The 22,127-nt window shown below is 37.4% G+C and overlaps 2 protein-coding genes and 1 long non-coding RNA gene across 3 annotated transcripts; 1 reads left to right on the forward strand and 2 right to left on the reverse strand.

Moving 5' to 3' along the window:
- Positions 1-36: 36 nt before the first annotated feature.
- On the reverse strand, positions 37-1,527 carry LOC144656759 (uncharacterized). The gene is made up of 2 exons (XR_013571382.1): positions 484-1,527; positions 37-388 (listed from the first exon to the last, which is right to left on the reverse strand). It is a non-coding gene; the product is annotated as an uncharacterized LOC144656759 (long non-coding RNA).
- A 1,361-nt stretch (positions 1,528-2,888) lies between these two features.
- On the forward strand, positions 2,889-13,680 carry LOC144658864 (DBH-like monooxygenase protein 1 homolog). Its single transcript, XM_078519345.1, has 3 exons — positions 2,889-3,241; positions 9,002-9,151; positions 10,708-13,680. The coding sequence occupies exons 1-3, from the start codon at positions 2,945-2,947 to the stop codon at positions 10,948-10,950; spliced, it is 690 nt and encodes a 229-aa protein (XP_078375471.1). The 5' UTR covers positions 2,889-2,944; the 3' UTR covers positions 10,951-13,680.
- Positions 13,681-14,861: 1,181 nt separating this feature from the next.
- On the reverse strand, positions 14,862-15,751 carry LOC144658865 (uncharacterized). The gene has a single exon (XM_078519346.1). It carries the CDS (start codon positions 15,749-15,751, stop codon positions 15,161-15,163), a length of 591 nt encoding a protein of 196 aa, XP_078375472.1. The 3' UTR covers positions 14,862-15,160.
- Positions 15,752-22,127: the final 6,376 nt, after the last annotated feature.

A 22,127-nucleotide genomic window follows, 5' to 3' on the forward strand; every position in this document is an offset into this window, starting at 1 on the left:
TTAATGATATAATAAGCAATCAATAAACATTACAAGTGTGTTAAGTAAAATAATTTTATTCAGTTGCTAAGTTAAATGTTCGTTGACAACGGCGGACATCTATGGCCGCGGTATCCAAGGTAAATTGTTCGTTGACAACGGCGGACATTCATGGCCACGGTATCCAAGGTAAATTGTTCCTTGACAACGGCGGACATCTATGGCCACGGCATCCAAGGTAAATTGTTCGTTGACAACGGCGGACATCTATGGCCACGGTATCCAAGGTACATTGTTCCTTGACAACGGCGGACACCTCATGGCCGCGCGGCGTCTGTCCTTTGATGACTTGACAAGTTTTTGTCAAGTTTGGCAAACGCTATAGTTGTATTAGGCTATCGTTTGACATCTACAAATGATTCATGTCGATAAACTGAGTTAAATCTTCTTAATTTTGATCGAAAAATGTTTGAAAAACGTCTACAAGCATCCGATATACTTAACCTTGCGACAAAACTTCACGACCAAGCATCTGATTGTTGTCCGTAATTGCTTAGGTTTCGCGAAGCGAAGGCACGAATAGCTGATGTAAAATATTATAATCAGATCCTAGTTTGTCGTTTCCAAATGATTCATGTCCGTAAGCTGCGTATTTGCTTCTTTTTTCAATGAAGGTTTGATAAACGTCTTTATACATCGCGTACTTGTTTGTGTAATACAAAAAAGCTTATGTGAATAATATAAAGTTATAATTTTAACTGTGATTGGTCACAAAAGACGTCATTACATCGGGAAATAACCTATTAACTAAAAATAGTAATGACGCCTGGTGAATAAAATTACCGTGATCTTATATTGTTCTTTTATGTGCTAGAAAGTTCTTAGCTCAATATTTCACGGTATATTTACATGTTAGTCAAATTAAATATTGTTGTTGAATAAATCATAGCTCTCAAAACACACATACAAAGAGTTTGAGTTGTTTTCCGGCTAAAAATATTCAAGATGAAAAAAAAACCAATTAGATTACGTCAAGGGGGTTTCCCACGCAATTGACACAGGGTAAACAATGACTTCCTGTGTTACTCAATAATTTATGCACTCACCGGAGCGTGCAAGTTTTGTTTAGCTTGTTAAAACGTTTGCGACAACACTGCTGTCTAATTTTTTTAATTTTTCAATCAGCTCGTCTGTTAAAAAGATTGTTATTTGTTTTTCATTTTCTTTAGTTTTTTTGTAGGTTGTAAACGTTTTTCCACGAGATCTTTTCAAGTTTTTCTTTACATTCAAGTTAATTTCTCCAGTTCTCCCTCTTCCCATCTTCGTTTACTCAATAAGAGCATTTGTTCAATAGGAATTATTTCTGGCACAGCAATTAAGCTTGATATTTTTGAGCGCACAAGCCGCAGAGATTTTGGGTGCCGCTCGCGATTTTTGTACACACATATACGGTGGGGGTTTTGGACACTAATCGAGACAAGGAGCGAGGCGAGCCCGGGCGAGCCGAGCGAATTGTCTCGATTTGTGCCAAAACCCCCACCGTATATGTGTGTACTGTCAATCAAAAAAACAACTCTGATTGGTTTGCGGCAATAGGAAACGTTAAAAAACATTCGTGACTTAAGCGTGACGCGTTACTCGACCTTACTCGGAATAATTTTCTTTTGTCCAGTGATTTATCGACACTGTCTGAAAAATTAAATATCGATAAACTTTGGCTTATTCACCATTGAAACATGGCAAACTTGTCAACATATGATTGGTAATATCAAACACGTAAAAAATCATCATAATTTCGCACACATAGAGATACTGTTATTCTCGGTGGACAGACTCCCAATAAACAACCGCAGTTTATAAAAGAAATCTCAATTACCACAGTTATGCCAACTTCTGGAAAACTTCCCAAAAACTTCGACTTGAAGTAATTTTCCAAACTAACAAAAAACACTTCCCTCCCAGTACCTTCTCTTAACTGCATCGAGGCACGCACTTTCTAACCTGTGGTTACCACTAGTACATTATATTAAATAGCTTTAACTAACCTGATGTATTTTTTTTATTCCTCTTCACAGCAGTGTCGTTCTGAAGCCAACAATTAACTCTTACTAAGGCCCGGGTCGCACTAGAGCGAAAATTTTTTTTTCCAATTTTACCATCTAATAAGACTAATAAGAGCTCGTCACACGACACAACAGAGCAGCTCGTGCGCAAATTGCGCAAATATGCATGGATCGTCAGCAAATGATTATTTTCACGGTTTTCGGGTTTTTGCTAAATCTTGTGTTTCTGTCTCAACAAAATAACATAATGTTTTTAGTATTGCTAGTGCACTATCAGCAGACTTTTCTAACGGTAGCTTCTGCTTTTAGAAGACGTAGACAGCCCTTGGTCGTGGACTCTACCTCATCCGGTAGTGATATAAAATGTGACAGGCCAAACACGACTCCCGCTGGTTGCTTAATGTTACCCTTCAGTCTGCTAATGGAGGATTTGATAAACGGTCTCTAGAGCCGTTTCAGTGATGATCTTAATGCCTGTTCGTGCTGTCAGTAACCAGAACTACACCCAGGGTACGGTTGATAGAGCTTCGGATAGAAGCATTCCCCATTCGACGTTTAATAACAGTAGAAAGAGCCAGATGTAAAAAGTTATTTTGTCCCGCCATTGCACTTGCCAAACTAGTAGCGACACTATTTCTTGCCGTAATTTTATCCAAACGTGTTTTGCGTAATATGACAGTTTAATGGTTGAAACAGGCAAAAGCAAAATATTTTCAATGCAGAAATACTTTTCAACTTATAAACAACGTTTGATTGGGTGAATCGTGCCCCAGGCTCTGCCGGCCAAGAGGGACAGTTATCTGATTGGCTTTTTTACGTCACGTGGAATAGGTATTATTCTCAACATTCCACCCTGGTTCAAGCGAGTTCAAGCAAGGCTGTTGAAAAGCGGAAGAGTAGAAATGATTCTGCCATTAGTTTGTAGTTTGTGGCTTTTTTTGCCATGTTCTTATGCCATCGAGTATTCAAACTTTACATCCTTTGCAGGAGGTAATTATACAGCTCGTTGGAAGTTCGATAATGAAACAGAAGAAATATTTTATTTTAAAGTTGAAGTCAAAGCGACTGGCTGGGTGGGATTTGGAATATCGAGCTTGTTGTGGCCCAGTGATATAGACTTACAATGGAATAGAAAATCTATGCAATACTACGATGTCATTGTTGGAGGGGTTACTGATAATGGGACGGCATACCATGAGGTGAGTTTGAGTTTTGTCTGTTAAACCTGTTATGCTTGTTCGGGCCAATGAGTTTTTAGTACAGTGTACGTGCCTTTAGAATAGTGTTGTATTAAATATTGGATTTCGTTGTCTAGTCCTGCAGATTAGATTTTGTTACGGGTTTATAGCTGTACAGTTTAGGTTACATTATCCCTGTTTTCATGTCACGGCATTCATTGTTGAGTTTCCATGTACATGTTTTGGTCAAATTTTTCTTAGTTAAGAATGCTCAAAAAAACATTTTCATATGTGTATTACGAATGGATTCGGTTTGGTGAAGTAAACGTTTACCAGACTGAACGCAGGATTCTCGGTATCACAACAATTTTACTCAATTTCAGCTTTAACATGTCGCACCCTTCGACTCAAAACGCTTCTCGTTTCAAGTTCTTCTCGGAAAGTCTCTGTCACGTGACCTGAACGAAGTCTAACAAGCAGCTATTTCAAAAAGAAATAGTGTTTCGTTTCCAGATTGCGGAAGGGTGAGAATAGCGTAATGTTTAAGGACAGACCTGTGGGTTTGGGGTTTATTTTAATTTGGAGGTCCTAGTGTATGTTGAATTTGCTCAATTTATGCGCGAGTGAAGAATAAAAGAAGAACTTTATATTCAGTTGTAACTTCCCATTTAACGCCTACTGTCCATTTTATGTGAAGGAGGCATAAACTCAGAACTGCTGCAGTTTGGCAGAGTTCAAGTAACACATTAACCCATTGACTCCTGAAGTTTTACCCGCGCACCCACACCTGAATACCTGGCTATTTTACGGCATTCAACGCAAACGCACGATTTGAAAATAATAAACCATATGCGCAGTAAATTCAAACAAACCATTAGTTTCTGAAGTAAGCTTTTATTTAAACTAGACATGTTGAAATATCAATTTATGGCTAAAAGAGATTCCCAGCATTGATAAATTGATCCGTAACGAAATTACAAGACAGCGATAAAATTTTATTCACCTCCGCATGTAATTATGGAGCTCGCAAAAACACGTAGACTTTGTACAAATTCTTACGAAAAATCGTAAAATAGTTGGGCAAAAGATAGGTTTTTAATCTGTCCAACTGAAACTGTCATTATCAGGGATCCATATTCAATTTTTTTTCTTTAAGTCGTTAGCCGGGCAAGTATTTAAGACGACATACTTGCCCTGGCAAAATTTTACTTGCCCGCTCAAAAGTGAAGAATGGTGACCGTACAACAAGTTAATGAAAAGTTGACTTTATTATGGTTATTACATGTAACACTGTATACAATTGTCATGAAATCTATGAGACAAAGTGTCAGTTATAATAAAGTTTGATGCTCAAGTATTTGTTAATGACACTTTCTACTAATGTCTACTTTGGCTGCTGACCTATAAAATTTCACTAAACATCGTGTCCCCAAGCGGCCTTGTGATGTGGAGCTGGCGGAAGTGAACGATGCAGGCACAAATGAAAGCCGAAGAAAAGAACGCTTTCGCTCTTCTTGTTCTATTGGTTTGCTTTTCTGAAACAATAACATTAATTTTTTCTTTGCTGGCGGTGCCACACCAAGATAAACAGCGCATTTTGATCACAACATCAGCTGATGCGATCGCCTCGTGTTTTCACAGATGCAGCTGCAGTACAAAATATCAGCAGTTGACAGCTTGAAAATTGAGCCTGCAATGATTTCATTCATGGAAAATACCGCATCATCCAAGATGGCGGCCAAAATTATGATTTTATCGCGACAGAAAGTTGCAAATTATTCTCTGTTTTCTAAAATTTACAAATGAACGACAAGTGGTCAGAACGCAAGTAACTCATAAGAAAATTTAATAAATGTTTTTTTTCATTAAGTCAAACTTAAGTCGTCCAGCGGACGAGTTTTCGTAATGTTTTGGTCGTCCGTACGATTTTTTAGTCGTCTCGGACGACCGGACGACTGTGTATATGGATCCCTGATTATTCAATAACACTGAGCTTTTTTCTCGGTGCAGTAAAGCGGTAATTCGAGATGATAAAATTATCTTCAAATCATGGCAGCGCAAAAAAGCATAAACAACGCTTACAAAATTACAGAAATCCGACCACTAACTTAACACTAGCACTGCTTTCTACGCGTTCCTTTAATTTTAATTTTAATAATACTCCTTTGTATATTCTGAAGCACTGTTGTAATTTTTTAAAGCGATAGACATAATTTAAAACAAAGCGGAGCTAAACAATGAAGAAGCAAGTCTCCCAAAATATAGGTGTCAGATAACAACACGTGCGCAACAAATCTGTTCGCCTTCAAAAGCCTAAAATTCCGCACTCAAAATTGATAAATGACAAAAACTTGAAAGAAACTTTGTTTAGAATATTTGTATTCAGTTAGGATGAAGCCAAGAAATGTGTTCACAAGCGTCAAAATATTTTGAGCCGTGCTGTACTGCACGGCAAGATTAATTATCCACATGTTCATGTCAAAGGCGAAGTTTTAATTTTAGCAGACGGCTTTTGGAGTCAGTTGTACACTTAATGGATCTACCGCCATGGTTTCCGTTTTAGGGCCACTTAAATATTCATAGTGTTTCTTCTTTCCTTTTTAACTCGGAAAATTCCGAGTTTTGGTGAGTGGGCCGATTTCACTCCTTCCCTCCTTCACTCGATTCCTGTAAACATTTTAATTGAATTAATTAATTAATATCAAATTGAATTAATCAATTAATCTTGTGAAGCGGGTAGGGGGTTACCTAAAATGCGAGCTTTATCTGTGTTACTTTATTTGAAGTACACAAAGGCTATATATTTGTTTCTGAAAACCCAATGTTCTCCTTGTGGTATGCATTCTTCCAGGCGTAGACCCAAGCACACGGAATTTTGTGCTGAACGCATGCGCATATATGAAGTACACAAAGACTATATATTTTCACCAAATCTTACTGAAACCTGGTTAAAACTCAACAAAATTGGGGGTTCAATTTACCGCCGAGTATTTCCGAAAAAAATTAGATGGTACTAGAAAAGAGTTCAAATTGAATGAAATATTCATCTATCAGCTGAGCGGTCATCAACAAACAAAAATTGACAAGCGTTTGTATTTATTTTTGGTCATTACCTTTTATTTTAGTGGCGGCTCCTAAAAAGCCATTTGGTTTAATGACGCAACGTTAGGAATGAAGGTTTTATTCGTCTTTTCTTCGCTATTTAGGCTGGAACTCGTCCTCTATCGGCTCTCTATGGAATATTATTTGTTTTGTCGGCGTACGTGATCGTCTTTTGAACTGACGAGGGCATTCGAAATCCCGCATGTCTTAAACAATTTCCTCGCAATCTCTTCTACAATAATTATTTCTGCCTGAGTCTGTTTCTGTTCCTTTCCTTCTGTTCCTTTCTTTAAGTTTAGTTAATTTGCAGAATCACTGCTTACGTGACTTTTCAAGAGAAGGGTCAAGAAGGAATCGATCTATTTGACTTGTTGTCGTGACACCAGAAACTGGCCAATCAGAAGCAGTTGTTCCCACGCGCTTGGTAAACATTGTAACACGATCTGACAGAAATCGGCTGCATGTAATATTTTTGTTCAAAAGCGAAAACTTAAAATACCACGACTTTTCTGCGAAAAGAAACCACTTCAGAAGAGTTTTAATGGATTGAGGATACTCGACAAATACTGGTAACAGCACATGTTTCGTTTTGGTGACATTTAATTTTAAAGTTCACCGGCTTGATCTGCTTGATCTGTTCGCAAGTAACTTGGCGAATTGCGACGAACTGAAGATTCACTGAATGATCAGCAATCATCCCGTATTCTCTGGCGATTGCAGTTCTCAACGGTTTCTACCTCGGCAACAACGTTCAATTTGAACGTTTAGTTGTTTGAAAACCAGTAGCTTTTGGCATGATGATCGATAACCGCGTGATTGTTTGAGATGGGATTCTGAACTCAGGTGAATGTTTTGTCACGCTTGTGTACAGTTCTATTTATAAATTCATCTTTTATTAATGATTTGTTGTTTTTCAATTACATAGTTGTGATTTAATGAATATGTTGATTCGCTCCGCGTGGATTGTTTTATAGTTTGAAGGAAAAATCGAGTGATTTGGGTTTTTTCTTTTGTCAGAGTCTAACTGGTTCCAAAAATAAGTCTAGGGTCTCGGCTTATAGCCGAATAAATACAGTACATGCATGCTTAACTACCAGCCGAAATATTGTATTAATGTCAGTTTTCTTGAAATAGACCAAAACGTAATTTTTCTAATGATATTATTATTTTGCCTAACCTTTAAAAAAATTGTGGAAAGTTTAACATCATTTGTTTCAAAAAATCTCTATTTGTCAGTTTGTTGTTTTCGATTCTTGTTTCATAATAAATTTTCCGAGTTTAGTGGCTCATAGCCACTTTGAATAGTTATTAAGTCTCAAAGATAGTATTTTTGGTGTTCAGAAGTTTGTAAATACGTGCTGCCCGGCGCCATGATTTTCTTGTACATTTTTAACGCACGGAATAAGACGAAAAACCTTCTTTCCAGGACCCCAAGAGTTCCTTTAAAATATGCGCAGAAAACAGATTCTGATTGGTTTATTTGTCCTAATTATCTGGAGAACAATAGGAGAACCAAAAAGTCCCCAGGGAGGGAGGGAAAGGGCATTTGTTCTCAATGTGCTTTTACGGGCGGTTACGGGCGTTTCAGGGAAATTTGGGGTTGTCACGCACGGGCGGTTACGGGCGTTTCAGTGTCAATGGGTTGATATTTCTCCTTATTGAAATAGTCTGTGTCTTTCTCTCCAAATAAAGTTAAATAAACTAAAAGGGAGCTTGCCTTCACCTTTTTTACTCATCCAATGAAAATTAAAATGATTTCTTCTGCAGAACACTTTTTTATTAATGAAAAAATAACTACAGATAAAACATGTTCCTATAAATATAATCGTAGATGAAGTTATTACCTTTTGACAAAAATCTTGAGGTATATACTTCTCTGAATTGATCTCTAAATTATCACATGCTCAAGGCACATGCTCAAATCAAACAAATGCCAAATTCTAGCAAACCAAAACCCTAGTCGAAAAGAACAGAGATAAGCACAAATACACTGTTTCGAAGCCATTTCTTCCAAAAAATGCATGTGGTCACTTAACTTAGACACGTAAACAACAAGGGCAAATTAATGTAAAAAAGCTACCATACACAGATCTTTAACCAGGATTTAAATACATCCAGAAGTATTTAGTCAAAACTGGATTTTATTTTGCTCGTTCGTCTCCGCGATCGATCCGTGCTAGAAGCTCTTCTGGCAAATATGAAATTATTTCCACAGAATAAGACACAACCAAGTTGCTTCTGTTGTCAGTGTAAATGCCTTGATAATTACGATTTGCATTTTTGATTTGCACAAAACCATTGCTTTATTGCAACTAAATATGTCTCTTGGGTGTCATTGTACACGTAACATGACAAGCAGACAAGATTAACTTTGAAAACTGTTTAGCCAAACAGTATTTTATAAACCCATATTGCAATCCATTTCAATCTTCTTCACTTTTGTTTGGCATTCGTACCTCCTTTTGTATTAGCTTTGTTGTTGAAATGTTCTTTCTCTGTTTTAAGTAGTTATTTTATTGTTTCACCAAATTTGGTGGCCATTTTCTGTGCCTTAATGTGGCTTAAATCTGTGACACAGTTCCTTTAAGGCCTGGGCTAGAAGGGAAGTTGTAGTGTTAACTTGATATGGTTTCCTAAACTTGCATCTTTGACTTAAATCCATGATAATTTTGTTCAAAGGATTATTGGACTAATGGGCACAAGCGTCCAGAGGCAGATAAACAGCAAGACTGGGAAGTTACAAAGATAACTGAAAATGGTGGTGTTACAACCATGGAATTCCATCGCAAAAAAGATACTGGTGATACTAAAAATGACAATGTCATTGGGGTAGGTACAATTATGTAATATAATTTGCATAGCGAAGCAATATTTACCATTTTAACCAATGAAGTTCATTTGCTGTGATTGTTGCCACAACATGTTTACATTGCAAATGATTTGATGACATGGCCCTCGTGAGGGTGTCTAGGATTCTCAAAGATCAAATTGTTTTCTTTTAGTACCACTCTCAAGTTTGATGTTTGAAAACTTGTAATAGCCTTTAACAAAGTGTGGGAAGTCTAGCTAGTTTTGTAGTGTGGTTTTTGCTTTTGCTCCCTTTGTCATGAAATGAATACATTCAGTGTGTGACACATGAGATAAAATGAATTGAAAGCACACGAATTGGTAGCGTAATTAGCACCAATGAACTTTAATCTAACTCTGATGAAGGTGAACAGTAGTCACCGGAAATTTAGGCTGCAAAAACAGATCAGCTTTAAAACTGTTTTATTTTATAAATGCCCAAAACCGATTGCAATACTGGTTTCAGAATCTTACTACTGTTGTTTTCTTTCTGTTGTTACTCTGCCATTTCGTGAATTTCGAACCCACGGCTTTTCTGGATTTTGTATACTGATCTTTTCATTTTTGTATCTTTTTTGTTTCTTCCGTTAAGATTTTTCCTGAAAAAACTGTGTGGTTAACATTCATTTCATTCATATCTCTTAGTGTATCAATTTACAGATAATTATTATATATTTTGTTGTCTAAAATTTTTTCATTGGCGACTTAACCTGAATAGTAAGTGGCCTAATGGCCACTAATGAAAAAAGTTAACTTGGAGGGTTGGTTGAATATTTTGAAGCATTACAAACATGAGGATTTTAGTTGAGGAAGCAAAGCTGTGCTCTTAGAATAGTTGCAGGGTGCCCAACATTGTAGGCTTTTATGTAAGAAATCTTGGGTGCCCAGCTCTTAAAAACTTTTGTGATAGCAAAGTAATGCAAGTTGCCCAAAGACAAAAGTAAGTCGCCTGTGGCACCTGAGCTCTGCTAGAGCACAGCTCTGGGAAGTATATGTATGTTGTAAAGTAGACACTTCTTACCTGTTATTAATATGTAAATATGATCTGTCCTAGACAGTATGATCTATCCCTTAATTGCTTAAATTTGTGTGCTCACAGTGAGGATAATGCCATTGCTTGTTTTTTTTTTTTTTTCGCCACACTAAATTATTTCCATTTATTCTGTCATCTATTCCACCATGGGAAAGATAGAATCCACAAAAATGACCTGCCAATGTGTGACTTCATAGCGCAGTTGGTAGAGCATCACAACAGTATCGCAGAGGTCATGGGTTTGAAGCCCTGAATTATTTCAGGCTTTTTTTTACCCAATTGCTTAAATTGGTGGGCTCATGATGAGGATCATGTCATTGTTTGCTTCTAAGTTGATCTATTCTGACTTCTATACATGCCTGCTTAGACCCTTGTAGGATTGAATGGGACTGGAGTCATTTACCCGGTAATTTCAGGAAGTTCAATTTTAAAACATGATGGTACGGGGAACATAAAGGGCCTTTGATGGTGATCTATGTTAAGCAGTGCCATTCATTTTTTGCAGCCTGGTAAAAGATGGATTGTGTGGGCATTTCATGACTCTTTTGACGTAACCGACAATGTCACACATTGGAAAAAGCATACACAAAAAGGATTTCAAGTCATTGATTTTCTGAAGCAGCCAAGAGAAAAACCCGAGGTAGCTCATTATAGAAGTGAGCCACCTACTACTGGAGCCAGTGCAATAGTTGCCTCTGTCATTGGTAACTTTTTGCTGTTTATCATTGCAATCATTTTCTTTTACTAGATCATAATTACTGATTTCTCCCAGTAGTGGCGAATATTTCACAAGAAATTGATACATTTGGGGTTTTTTTGTATGCCAAAATGGTATTAGTTTTACAGGGCTGCAAATATTTTTTCATTTGAAAGAACATACTATGGATAAGACACCAAAAACAAAAGGTTGAATTTTATTCATTGTTGGCGTAAAATGATTTCACACTTGGGATTTTGTTCAACACGAGCAGATTTTTGTCGGCTAATGTACGATGACGGACTGTTATTTGCAGCCCTGGTTTTAAGTGAAACTTTCCCCAGCATTCCAACAGAAAACCAAGAAGTAACTGTTTTCCTATAACAACAAAATAGCCCACATATAAACAAATTTGTAACACAAGTTGATGATAATGGGAAATTTTGCTGTCATGCATTTTGTTGTTTTAAAATTGCAGAAAAGCTAACTGATTAATGCAGAAGCAGTCATGCCTTGTAAGTCCATACTGTAAAGTTTGGAAAGTAATGCTCCTCTTTACTCTTGGATTTAGACTCAGTCCTATTGCAACAGTCTAATTACACTTGAGGTCACTTCTTTCAAGGGAGGGGGTCATTACTTTTAGAACTTAACAGTATTCCTTTTACTTTAGAGTTTGGCGTGTTATTGAACATTATTATATAAACTGCAGTGGTATAGCGAGTGGTAGCAAATCGATAAAAATGGTATCACACGTGTAGATAAAAATGATATTCACACATGTGTGATATCATTTTTGTCCATTTTTGTCAGCTCTCAGAGTTTGCCATGTTTTCAATGCCTAATGAGCAAAAGTTTATCTACTATATATAATAAGTCGAAACATCTTTGGATCTTCCTCTACAATCCTCAGTTATCTTTGAAAGTCTTCAGAAATTTTTTGGACAAGTTCGGAAAATGTTCGGAAACATTTGATCGACCTTCAGACAACAATTTGAAAATGTTTGGAAATCTTCGGAAATGGTGGGAAATCTTTGGAAAATCGTCAAAAACATCATAATTAGTAGGTTTATATAATACATGGTTGCTTGGAGATATGAAGTTTATCTTCTCGTGTCCAAAAACCGAAATCTCACTTGTTCGCTGTGCTCACTTGGAGATATCAATTTGAACACTTAAAGATAAATTTCATATCTCTGCTCAACCATGTATTATCCTCTATACATAATAGGAATTGAAAATGTCTTGTTAATAGTTATAGGTTAGTGATGAAGTGTAATGTGCAAGTTAGCATAGTGTGATGTAACTTTTGAGTGTTTCCAATAAATAAAGCTTTTAAGTGTAATAAGAAAAAAAACATGCGAACTTGTTTCAATCAAAGGTTGCAACTGCTGCTGTCAATCATTTTAGCGAACCTCTTAGGAGACAGAAGTTAGCTTTGACAGATTCAAAAGGTCACTGTTCGTGGGTTGTGATTACTGGTAACTTGTAGATTTTGATCCATTTTATTTGTTTCTTTTTTTTTCAAGGCTAGTTTTTGTCGTCTTAATCATGAAAAATGTCAACAAAAAAATGCAATTGTTAGTTAGGATTTGAACTTTAGAGTTAGCCTGTTAGTGAAAGCCACAGTAAATGATGACTTTAAAGCTGATGACCTTGTTTATTAATAAAGGTTTAGAGTTCATTAGTAACATGCTGTTAACATCCAAAACTCTGAAACTACATAACAATAATGGCTAGATTCAGATAGGATGTGATAAAACTTTATTTAGACACAGTTGTTTATATTATACTTGTAATAATTGGAAATTAGGGGAGTGTGTTCGATAGGGAGGGGTGAATAATATAAATCTAAGAAAAAGAAAGAACTAGATACAGAGTACATTGTATTGATTACTTATTCTTTTGGTTGACGTTCAAAATTTATTGAACATATGAAGTAAATTTCAGTTAATGGACAAAACTCTTGTTTCTGTTTTGAGCTGTGTGCTTTGCTAAAGCACCCAAACTCTGACCTCAGGGTGACCACATGAGAATCCTGAAAACCAGCTTATGAGAATGAACTTTTCCATCTTGAGACCTGCTTGCTTCATTTGTTTGCTGTCTTTTGTTCTCTCATAAACAATGGAGCTGAAATATTAACTGAGCACTTTGTTACACACTTACCCATCTTCAACCACACAAAATTATTATTGCCCTTATTTTATGAAAAATAAGGGCAAGTTAAATAATCTGCTAAGGTGATAACAATGTACATCTGTTAACAATATAATATAAAAACAAAAATAAAGTTTAAGTTGTACTCGGCTTATGCACACATGTAGGCCTGTCTGCTTATCAATGAATAAATTATTGTTTGTATTTAAATGGTTGAAGGAAAAAACTTAGATTTGCGAGAATATATATTGCACTTTTTGCCTTAGGTAGATTTATTTTAGATTTACAGTATTAGAGGTAATATTTATTATTGCTAAAGATTTTAGGGTTTTTAATATAGATTTTTGCAGTATTAAAAAAAAAAACTTTTTTTTTTAAATAAATGAGTTGTCAGTATTAAAAGGGGTTCTACTGTAATGTAGCAGTAGTGAAAGGTTTTTAACCTTGCATTACATTCCAGAGGTAGAGTTTATTTGTCTTTGTTATAGAATAATTTTCATTTTAGTATCGGTTATAGTATTGGAAGTCACCAAATGTGAACCATATCGTTTGCTATGTGCTACGTAATGTACCAGTGCTTATTGCTTTGTTTAAAAGGACAATAAACGTAACTATATAGCCTGCAAAGTGTGTCAGCAGTGCGGGATTCTGATATTGAGGTAAATCGCAATTTTCTTGTAAACGAGTCTGGTGACCTTTCATTTTTGTCTTGTTTTTGAACTGAGTAATAACTTTCTTTCTGTAAAATAAATATAAACCAATTCCCAGTGTATAGTAATAAACAATCGTCGGAATCGTGAATTTAGCAAGCAATCGTGAAATTAGACTTGCTCCAAGTCGACCTCGTATAAATGGGTGAGAGTCAAAAATGACCGAGCGAAAGGCCCAACCACCACAAAAAAAGAAATTAAAAGGACTGAGAAAGTCTATCGTGAAATATAATACACGATACTATAAGGAATTACTGGGTGTTAACAAGGTGGGCTAGATTGCAGAATACCCGGCCCACTTTTTCACATCTTCAAATGCTGCTCCCGCAGTCCCGAAGTCACCAAATGAAAAGTCCAAAAAGCTGCTCCTGCAGTCCCACAGTCCCGCAGTCAAGATAATTTACATAACAACACAGGTAACCAAAGCGTACTATGAGAGTTTGTATGGATGTACTAAGAAGGCTTGTATGGATTTGAAATAAAGATGAGACAAAATATATCTTTTTACCGGTGAAAAGTTATAATGAAACTTTAAACCTTACCTGGTGTCACGTTTTTGTATTTCTAGTGCTTTAGAAAGTCATACGCGCGATTTTCGTCTTAACCGTCTGTTGCGTACTAAAAGAAAGACTTTCTTTTAGTACGCAACAGACGGTTAAGACGAAAATCGCGCGTATGACTTTCTAAAGCACTAGAAATACAAAAACGTGACACCAGGTAAGGTTTAAAGTTTCATTATAACTTTTCGCCGGTAAAAAGGGATATTTTTCTCAACTTTATTTCAAATCCATACAAGCCTTCTTAGTACATCCATACAAACTCTCATAGTACGCTTTGGTTACCTGTGATAACAACAGTATGCAAACGTCACGAACTATAATGTTTTGTCCTCTTTCTTAATACCGTCGCGGCAAGGATAAGTGAAATACATGTGTATTTCTCGATCTTAAAGCGTGTTGCAGCGTTCTTAAGAGTGTCGCGGCAAGGATAAGTGATATTTGTCGTTCTTAAAGCGTTTTGCACGAATAATAAGTACAATGAATGTTTCTCCCTCGTTCTGCATGTGTATATTTGTTCAATGTTACGGAACGCATTTAAATTAATTACAATTACAACTTATTACATGATTCGGTTTAGTAAACTGTCATTGAACCTAAAACAAAACATCCTTATTTCTCGCTCTCAGTTTAAGACAGATAACCAAACTTAGTTTAGCCATACCTCACAAATACAAAATTTCAAACAATAAGCTACATAATACACTGTTTCTCTTCCCAAGGAAATTACACTGATTGTTTCAAGTACTGAAAAGTTCATATTAAAGTTTGTATTATCTTCATATTAAATTGTAAAGTTTTTTCACATCTTGTAAAAAAATTTCAAATAAGTCCTGGTCCCTATTCATGTAGCGCCACATGAACTCCGCTAATTAAGAAGAAAAGTGGTGTTTTCTGACGCCAAAAGGAAGGAAGTTTACACTTAGCTTGTCGCCAATGTCCTTCCATTTTGTTTGTGCTGTCGCCATTTTCGTTCACAAATTCCTTTGAGTGGTTAACAGTTCTATGAGTGTAGCCATACTTTTCCAAATTGCAGTACGCTTTCCAGCAGTCTGAAATTATTATTGTCCCAGGCTCAATCCACTTTTGAATGATAGGTAGTAAAGTTGCTTCATCTCGTTTCTCCACGGCTACAAGAAACACCTGAAGAAAACATTTTCTGCTGTCACTCTCGATTCCACCGAACACCCACTGCCCTTCAACATGATGGCACTTTCGCTTTCCGAATTTACTTTCGTCAATTTGCACGACCTTGCCCTGCCCTCCTATTTTCACGCTGTTTTCAAATAACGTGACCTCGCACACCTCACGACAAAAATTGTCCCAGTCCACGCCAGTGTTTGTTGATAGTCCCAGTTCGTGTCGGATTTGGGCCTGATCTAAGTCTTGGCACCAGCAATACGTAAATTTCAAGATTTCTTCCAGCGTCATTCTGCTTTCCGCGAACCAGCTTTGACTCCTTATTGACATCTCCACCTTGTGTCTCTTGCCATCAATCCGCCTTCTACACTCCCATTATCTAGTCAAGAAGTCAGAGACACATGATTTCACACCAACAGATCGGTCCTCACATTTTACCAGCTGCATTTCACCTTCGCATACGGAGCATATTTGTGACTTGGCTAACAGGCCTTCCTCCATCAGCCATTCAATGAGAGTGTCTTTATCGTGAAGTCTAACAATGAGGTCATCGTACCGCCATTTTCTATGTTCTCCTTCTCGGCCGTAACTGCCTTTAGCCATTCCGCACTGGGTTCCCTGGTCTGTTTTAAGGACTTCCACTGGGGTTTGTGTAACCGTGCCAGTTTGACGTGGTCGTTTTGAACCAATAGCAACTTGCCCCTTTCTCATTAATGCTGCTCCCAGATTTCCAAACGAACTTCGTCTTATAGGAGCACCTGTTGCCTTCGCGAAAAGTTTGCATTCGGTTTTTCAGTGTTCATTTCAATACTAGTAAGCATGTTCCCGTCTTCGATTAGTTATTATTATTGTTACTGGTCTCTTTTCAATGAAAAATCCCACCTCTTTCAAAACATACCTTGCCATATGCTAATTCAAGGCTGTTACTTTGAATGCCGCCGTTTCATCATACTTGGCTTCACACTAGAAGCTAAGTTAGTTTCAAGTAAGCACTTGATTCAAGCGCACTTGAAAATTTCAACTCGCATTTTACAAAACTTGGCTTCACACTTGTAACAAGGTATATTACTTGAGGTGAAAGATGTCAATCATCTTCAAAATCGTGACAACGCTGCACGCCGCTTTCGTTTGGCTTCCATTTCCTATTGGTCAAGTGCCTTCTCAAGTGTGGTGTAGACCATACTTGGCGGCGTACTTCGGCTTCTTTGAACTACGAAAGTTTCCATGGTCACCAAGAAAAGTTCAAGTAAGTATGTTTTACCCCTTCACACTCAAAGTAGGTTCCAAGTGCACTTAGACTATACTTTTAGCTCTAGTGTGAAGCCAAGTATTTACTTGGCTTCACACTAGAAGCTAAGTTAGTTTCAAGTAAGCACTTGATTCAAGCGCACTTGAAAATTTCAACTCGCATTTTACAAAACTTGGCTTCACACTTGTAACAAGGTATATTACTTGAGGTGAAAGATGTCAATCATCTTCAAAATCGTGACAACGCTGCACGCCGCTTTCAGTTGGCTTCCATTTCCTATTGGTCAAGTGCCTTCTCAAGTGTGGTGTAGACCATACTTGGCGGCGTACTTCGGCTTCTTTGAACTACGAAAGTTTCCATGGTCACCAAGAAAAGTTCAGGTAAGTATGTTTTACCCCTTCACACTCAAAGTAGGTTCCAAGTGCACTTAGACTATACTTTTAGCTCTAGTGTGAGTTTTAGTGTGAAGCCAAGTATTATTATTATTCTCAGTTTTCAATGAAATATCTCACCCCGTTCTTTCAAACTCTATTCACTTATCAATTCTACCTTTCTATTCAGTGCAGTTGTTACCCGGCCCGGGTTTTACATTCATTAATGATCATACCTCTCAATTGTTTAACTCGCTGATTTCACGCAGTAGTTTACCTAGTCCTTCTTTTATTATTCATTGACTGCGGGACTGCGGGAGCAGCAGCCTCGTCCCCAGGCCATACCGCGCTATGCGAGCGAGCGGAGGAGGACTGGAACCGAGCGCGATAGCGCGAGGCCTGGCACAAAATGGCAAAAAAGTCCCAGTTTAGCGAGAAAAAGTCCCAGATATAGTTCGACGAAAATGTAGGTTTTTCTGCGAGGAAAAGAAAATATTTCTGGTTCATGAGAAAACTACATCCCTTTTGAACATTTGTGGACTATTTTAGATGGCGGAGACGAACTGTAATGCCGTTTTTTCCTGCCTTGCAGAATGGTATTGGTCGTATTAGAGTTAAGAAAATTATTCTGTTATTTATATTGTTTTCGTTCACTACTCGTAGTGATACATGGGTCTACATGTATCTAAAAGTTCTTTGTGGTAAGCAAATTACGTTCGCCAGGTACTAGTAACTGTGGTAGTTTTATTTAAACCTAAAAGGCGTCGATCTCAATGTTTATAGACCTAGGGTCGGGATTTTCGACCTTTGTTATTTACAAATTTATGTGCGAAAACAAAGAAACAATTCAGCTTACTTGAGAGAAGAGGGCTGATCCCCCGATGCATGTAAGCTTGTCATTGATTACCTGTAAATTTTTATTTCGCTTTTTAGAGAAAAAAAAATCTAACTCTCGTAAACCAAAACTTTATTTGATCTTGTTGTAGCCTGTCTTTTTCTTGTATACTCTGGCTCATTTCATTAGCGGGAGATGTTAATCCAAATCCTGGGGGGTATCCGGTCACCTCGCCACCAGGGAATCTCGCCACCAACCAACTCGCCACCAAAACTGGTGTATTCCTCGTTCTTTAATCCATGAGCCGAGGTGACTTCGCTTGGTGGCGAGTTGGTTGGTGGCGAGATTACTTGGTGGCGAGGTAACCGGCATTCATCCTGGGCCATGTTCAGGTAATATATAACAAGTATGCTTCAATCATTTTCGTCAATTCAATGAGCTTATTAAATAAAAATTACATTTGGTCATGCTTATTGCAGATTCCGAGTGTGAATTGATAACATTTCCATTGTGTAGCACCACTAAACAGCCAACAGTTCTTGTCAGCCCAAAAGGTGTGGAAATTTATTTCAATTTCCCTCAGTTGCAGAGTTAGCATTTCAGCTGAAGTTTATATATTTTGCTGCCAATTTTCGTGTGCACTGCTTTCCCCTTTAGACAAGGTACATACTGCATCATTGTAGACACAGCTTGTTTAACAAAGTATGATTCTTCTGCTATTCTCTCTGACATTTACTTGCAAAGAAACACATAAACACAATATATATACTAACTGAGCTAAGCAAATACATATGGAAGCTCAAAGAGGAGGACAAGGATTTTAATGTTACCTGGAAAGTTCTCTCTAAGGCCAAACCGTACACAAACACTTTAAAACGTTGTGACCTGTGTACTACTGAGAAATTGTTTCTAATTTGTTGGCCACATATGGCAACTCTTAATAAGCGGAACGAGCTTATTTCTACGTGTAGGCACAGGCGAAAATTTATTTTAAAGTTTAATTTTAAGGTTTAATTTAGAATTTCATACACTAATTTTAGCGCGAGCAATTAGTGATGCTTTTCAAGCTCTGATATGACAACTGAGCACGCGCGCGTGCTCTACAGTGTAAAATTTAAATTGTAACGGTTAACAGTGCGATCAAAACAATGATGTAGACTGTAACAAACTAGTGTACATACTGTTTAACTGAAGAGTGGGTCACCTTTATGGTGGCCTACAAAACAGATTTGTAACGGTTAACAGTGCGATCAAAACAATGATGTAGACTGTAACAAACTAGTGTACATGCTGTTTAACTGAAGAGTGGGTCACCTTTATGATGGCCTACAAAACAGATTTGTATTGAATGGTAGTCAACTGAATTTGAGTTGTTCATTAGAAAAAAGATTATACTGTGTTTATATGTTTATTTACAAATAAATTAAAATATCAAAATATATAATGTTTAAATATTGTTTGAACCGCTCCAGAAAAGCTGGTTACTGGGGCTTTTGGACCAGCTTCTTTTTAATTTGTGAGCCCCATTCTGCATTCTTGATAGCCCAAAAATATTTGTATTTTTCCTCACATGGGTACATTGACTATTTATCCCATTCCTTAAACTACCACCTTTTTAACTCCTACTTGCAGAGATATTAAACTGAGCTTGACTGACACACACACACATAAACACAGTACAGTATACAAAAGTATTTACATGTATTCAATTCTTGCAATATATACTAAAACTAGTAGTAATTGGAATTTAGGGGAGTGCATTTGGTAGGGTGGGGTGATTTGGGAAGGAGGCAGGGAAAGCTGGAGGCAGTGGAAAGTGTTATATTATGTTTTCATATTCTCTTGATATTTGAGGTCTGTCCATAGAAAATGTATGACATTGCCAGCTGATGAAACCTGATCTGCTTGTACCAACCCATCTTTCTAAAGCATAAGAGAAGAATAAAGCCTTTTGATTGATTGTGCCAAGCTAAGTGGCTAAAGGTCTTTAATGAATCCAAATAGAATACATTGTATATCTAGAAGATACTCTGGATAATGTTTGTATAGTAACAATAGTAACAATATAAATATAACATTAACTAACAGTAACATACGACTTTTAAACTGAAATGTAGCCATTCTAAACATTTTGATACCAGTCCATTAGGAACAGTTTTTTGTTTCCTTACAATCATAATCTTGTCAATGCTTAGTGGCCGAAGGGAATTTGATATGTTATAGAGTCTCACAAGTCTGAAGTTCACAAGAGAGAAGTTGAATCTGTTAAGCAGCTGAGTTGACACATCACAACTCGGTATCGTCACCTAGGCGAATTGCAGCGTTTGTTTCCCAGAAAACAAACCACTACACAGCTTTCTAATTTTCTGATAAGTAGCTTTAGTCATATATTTTGCTACTGATACTTCGAATAAATAGTTACAACTTCACTTACCTTGGAGAAAACTGCGAAAAATATTCGAAAAAAGCGAAGGCAAAGGAACAAAGAAAGCACACACGAAAGCACAGTTGAAAGTACTGATGGATTATCAGCTTTGAGCCTTTTATCTTATCACCGCTGTTGTTGTTGTGTCAGCGAGAAGCAAAAATACTCATCATACGACTTTCCACGAACGGCCACTATTCTATCTCCGTTCACCAACAGAGAAATCGATCGATAGAGACAGCTCCCATCGCCAGTTACAGTTAGTGGAACATATTCTTCAAGCTCTTTAGATGGTACAATTTGTTGCGCATAAAAATCGACATTTAATGTTTCTACCTTAAATAAAAAATCTCCAATTACTTCACGAGTTTGCTGGCAGACATGGATGAAGGAATCCCAGCCAAATTCTGACGCGTTTTTAAGTTCTTCAAGAAGTTGACCGAAGTTCAATCGTTGGACAGCCTCCGCCATATTGGATTTGCCGTTTATTGCCAGGCGTCCTAGGCGAACTTGACGGGTGACGTCACATCCAAATTCGCCGGGGACGACTGGGGACGAGGCTGCGGGAGCAGTAGTTTAACTGCCCTTCCTTTAATTATTCATCGACTTCGGGAGTGCGGGACTGCGGGAGCAGTACTTTAACCGCCCTACTTTTAATTATACTTCGACTTCGGGAGTGCGGGACACTAGTTTTACCGCCCTTCCATTTAAAATCGCTAGATGACTATGGGACCCCCGACCCCCCATTTTCACGACTATATTTTGCAAATTGGAGTATCGTAGGTGAGCTTAATTTCACTTGTTTTGTCTTCATCTGAACAATGTCCATATCTGGTATACAAGGCTCATGACGTCACATATGGTGTCGCAAATTATATTTCGATATGCCCTGAACTTCACAAGTCGTTGCGTTTACTGTTTTGTAAAATTGGGGTTTTCAAAATGCTCATGAAAGTCGTTGCATTTAAGTTTTGTAGACTGGTATTTTTAAAATAGCTCATGAAAGCTGCCGGTTTCACCATTCGTTTCGATTTTACAAGGGGTTTTTAATCTTCAAAATATGTAGTAGACATGAGTTAAAATTTCTCAGGTGCCTACTTGTGTTTCGTTTCTTCAGATGAACTCTACATCGTCTGTACGTACATATCGTTTTTGATTAGTTAAAAATGCAGCTTCTCAAACATAACCCAAGGGAAACAGCAATTTTCTCTACTAATAAGGTAACCTGCAATCAGGCGAAAAGTTGGTGAAAGCTAGCTCCCGACAATCCACCCTAGCTTTTATGCTCTCGTGTATGGGGTTTGGTAGCCTAAGAGCGGGCTCACCTTTGAGTCACACGCACGAGCGAGAACAAGTGGACGAACGACACAAGGCGGCGGCAGCAAGCCTTCCCGCCCGCTCTTTTCAATCGCCGACTTGTTTTAGCGTTCACGCATGGCCGAAAAACAGGCTTGCTCGCAGACTAGGTTTTTGTGCTATTATTAATTTGTGCAATATTCTTGTATTGGGAATTCTTAAATTTAATTAACGGAATGTTCTTGGTTTTCATGTTACGTCATAAATTCTGAAATCAAAATTCACTAAGCCTGCTTTGAAAAGAAGGCTTTTCCTTTCCACTTTCAGCAGATTAAACATGTCAATTATAAGTATTTTTTATGTGAAAGTATACTAGCTCATGAGCTAAAGGTAGTCGCTTTTATAACAAACCTGAGTTCCAGATGGTTTCTCTGACATCACGGCGGCCATATTTGTGTCCCTCGGAAGGACACAAATATGGCGTCTCCATA

This window comes from Oculina patagonica, chromosome 6, assembly GCF_052425735.1.
Source record: "Oculina patagonica isolate OP01 chromosome 6, crgOcupat, whole genome shotgun sequence".
NCBI classification, from domain to species: domain Eukaryota; kingdom Metazoa; phylum Cnidaria; class Anthozoa; order Scleractinia; family Oculinidae; genus Oculina; species Oculina patagonica.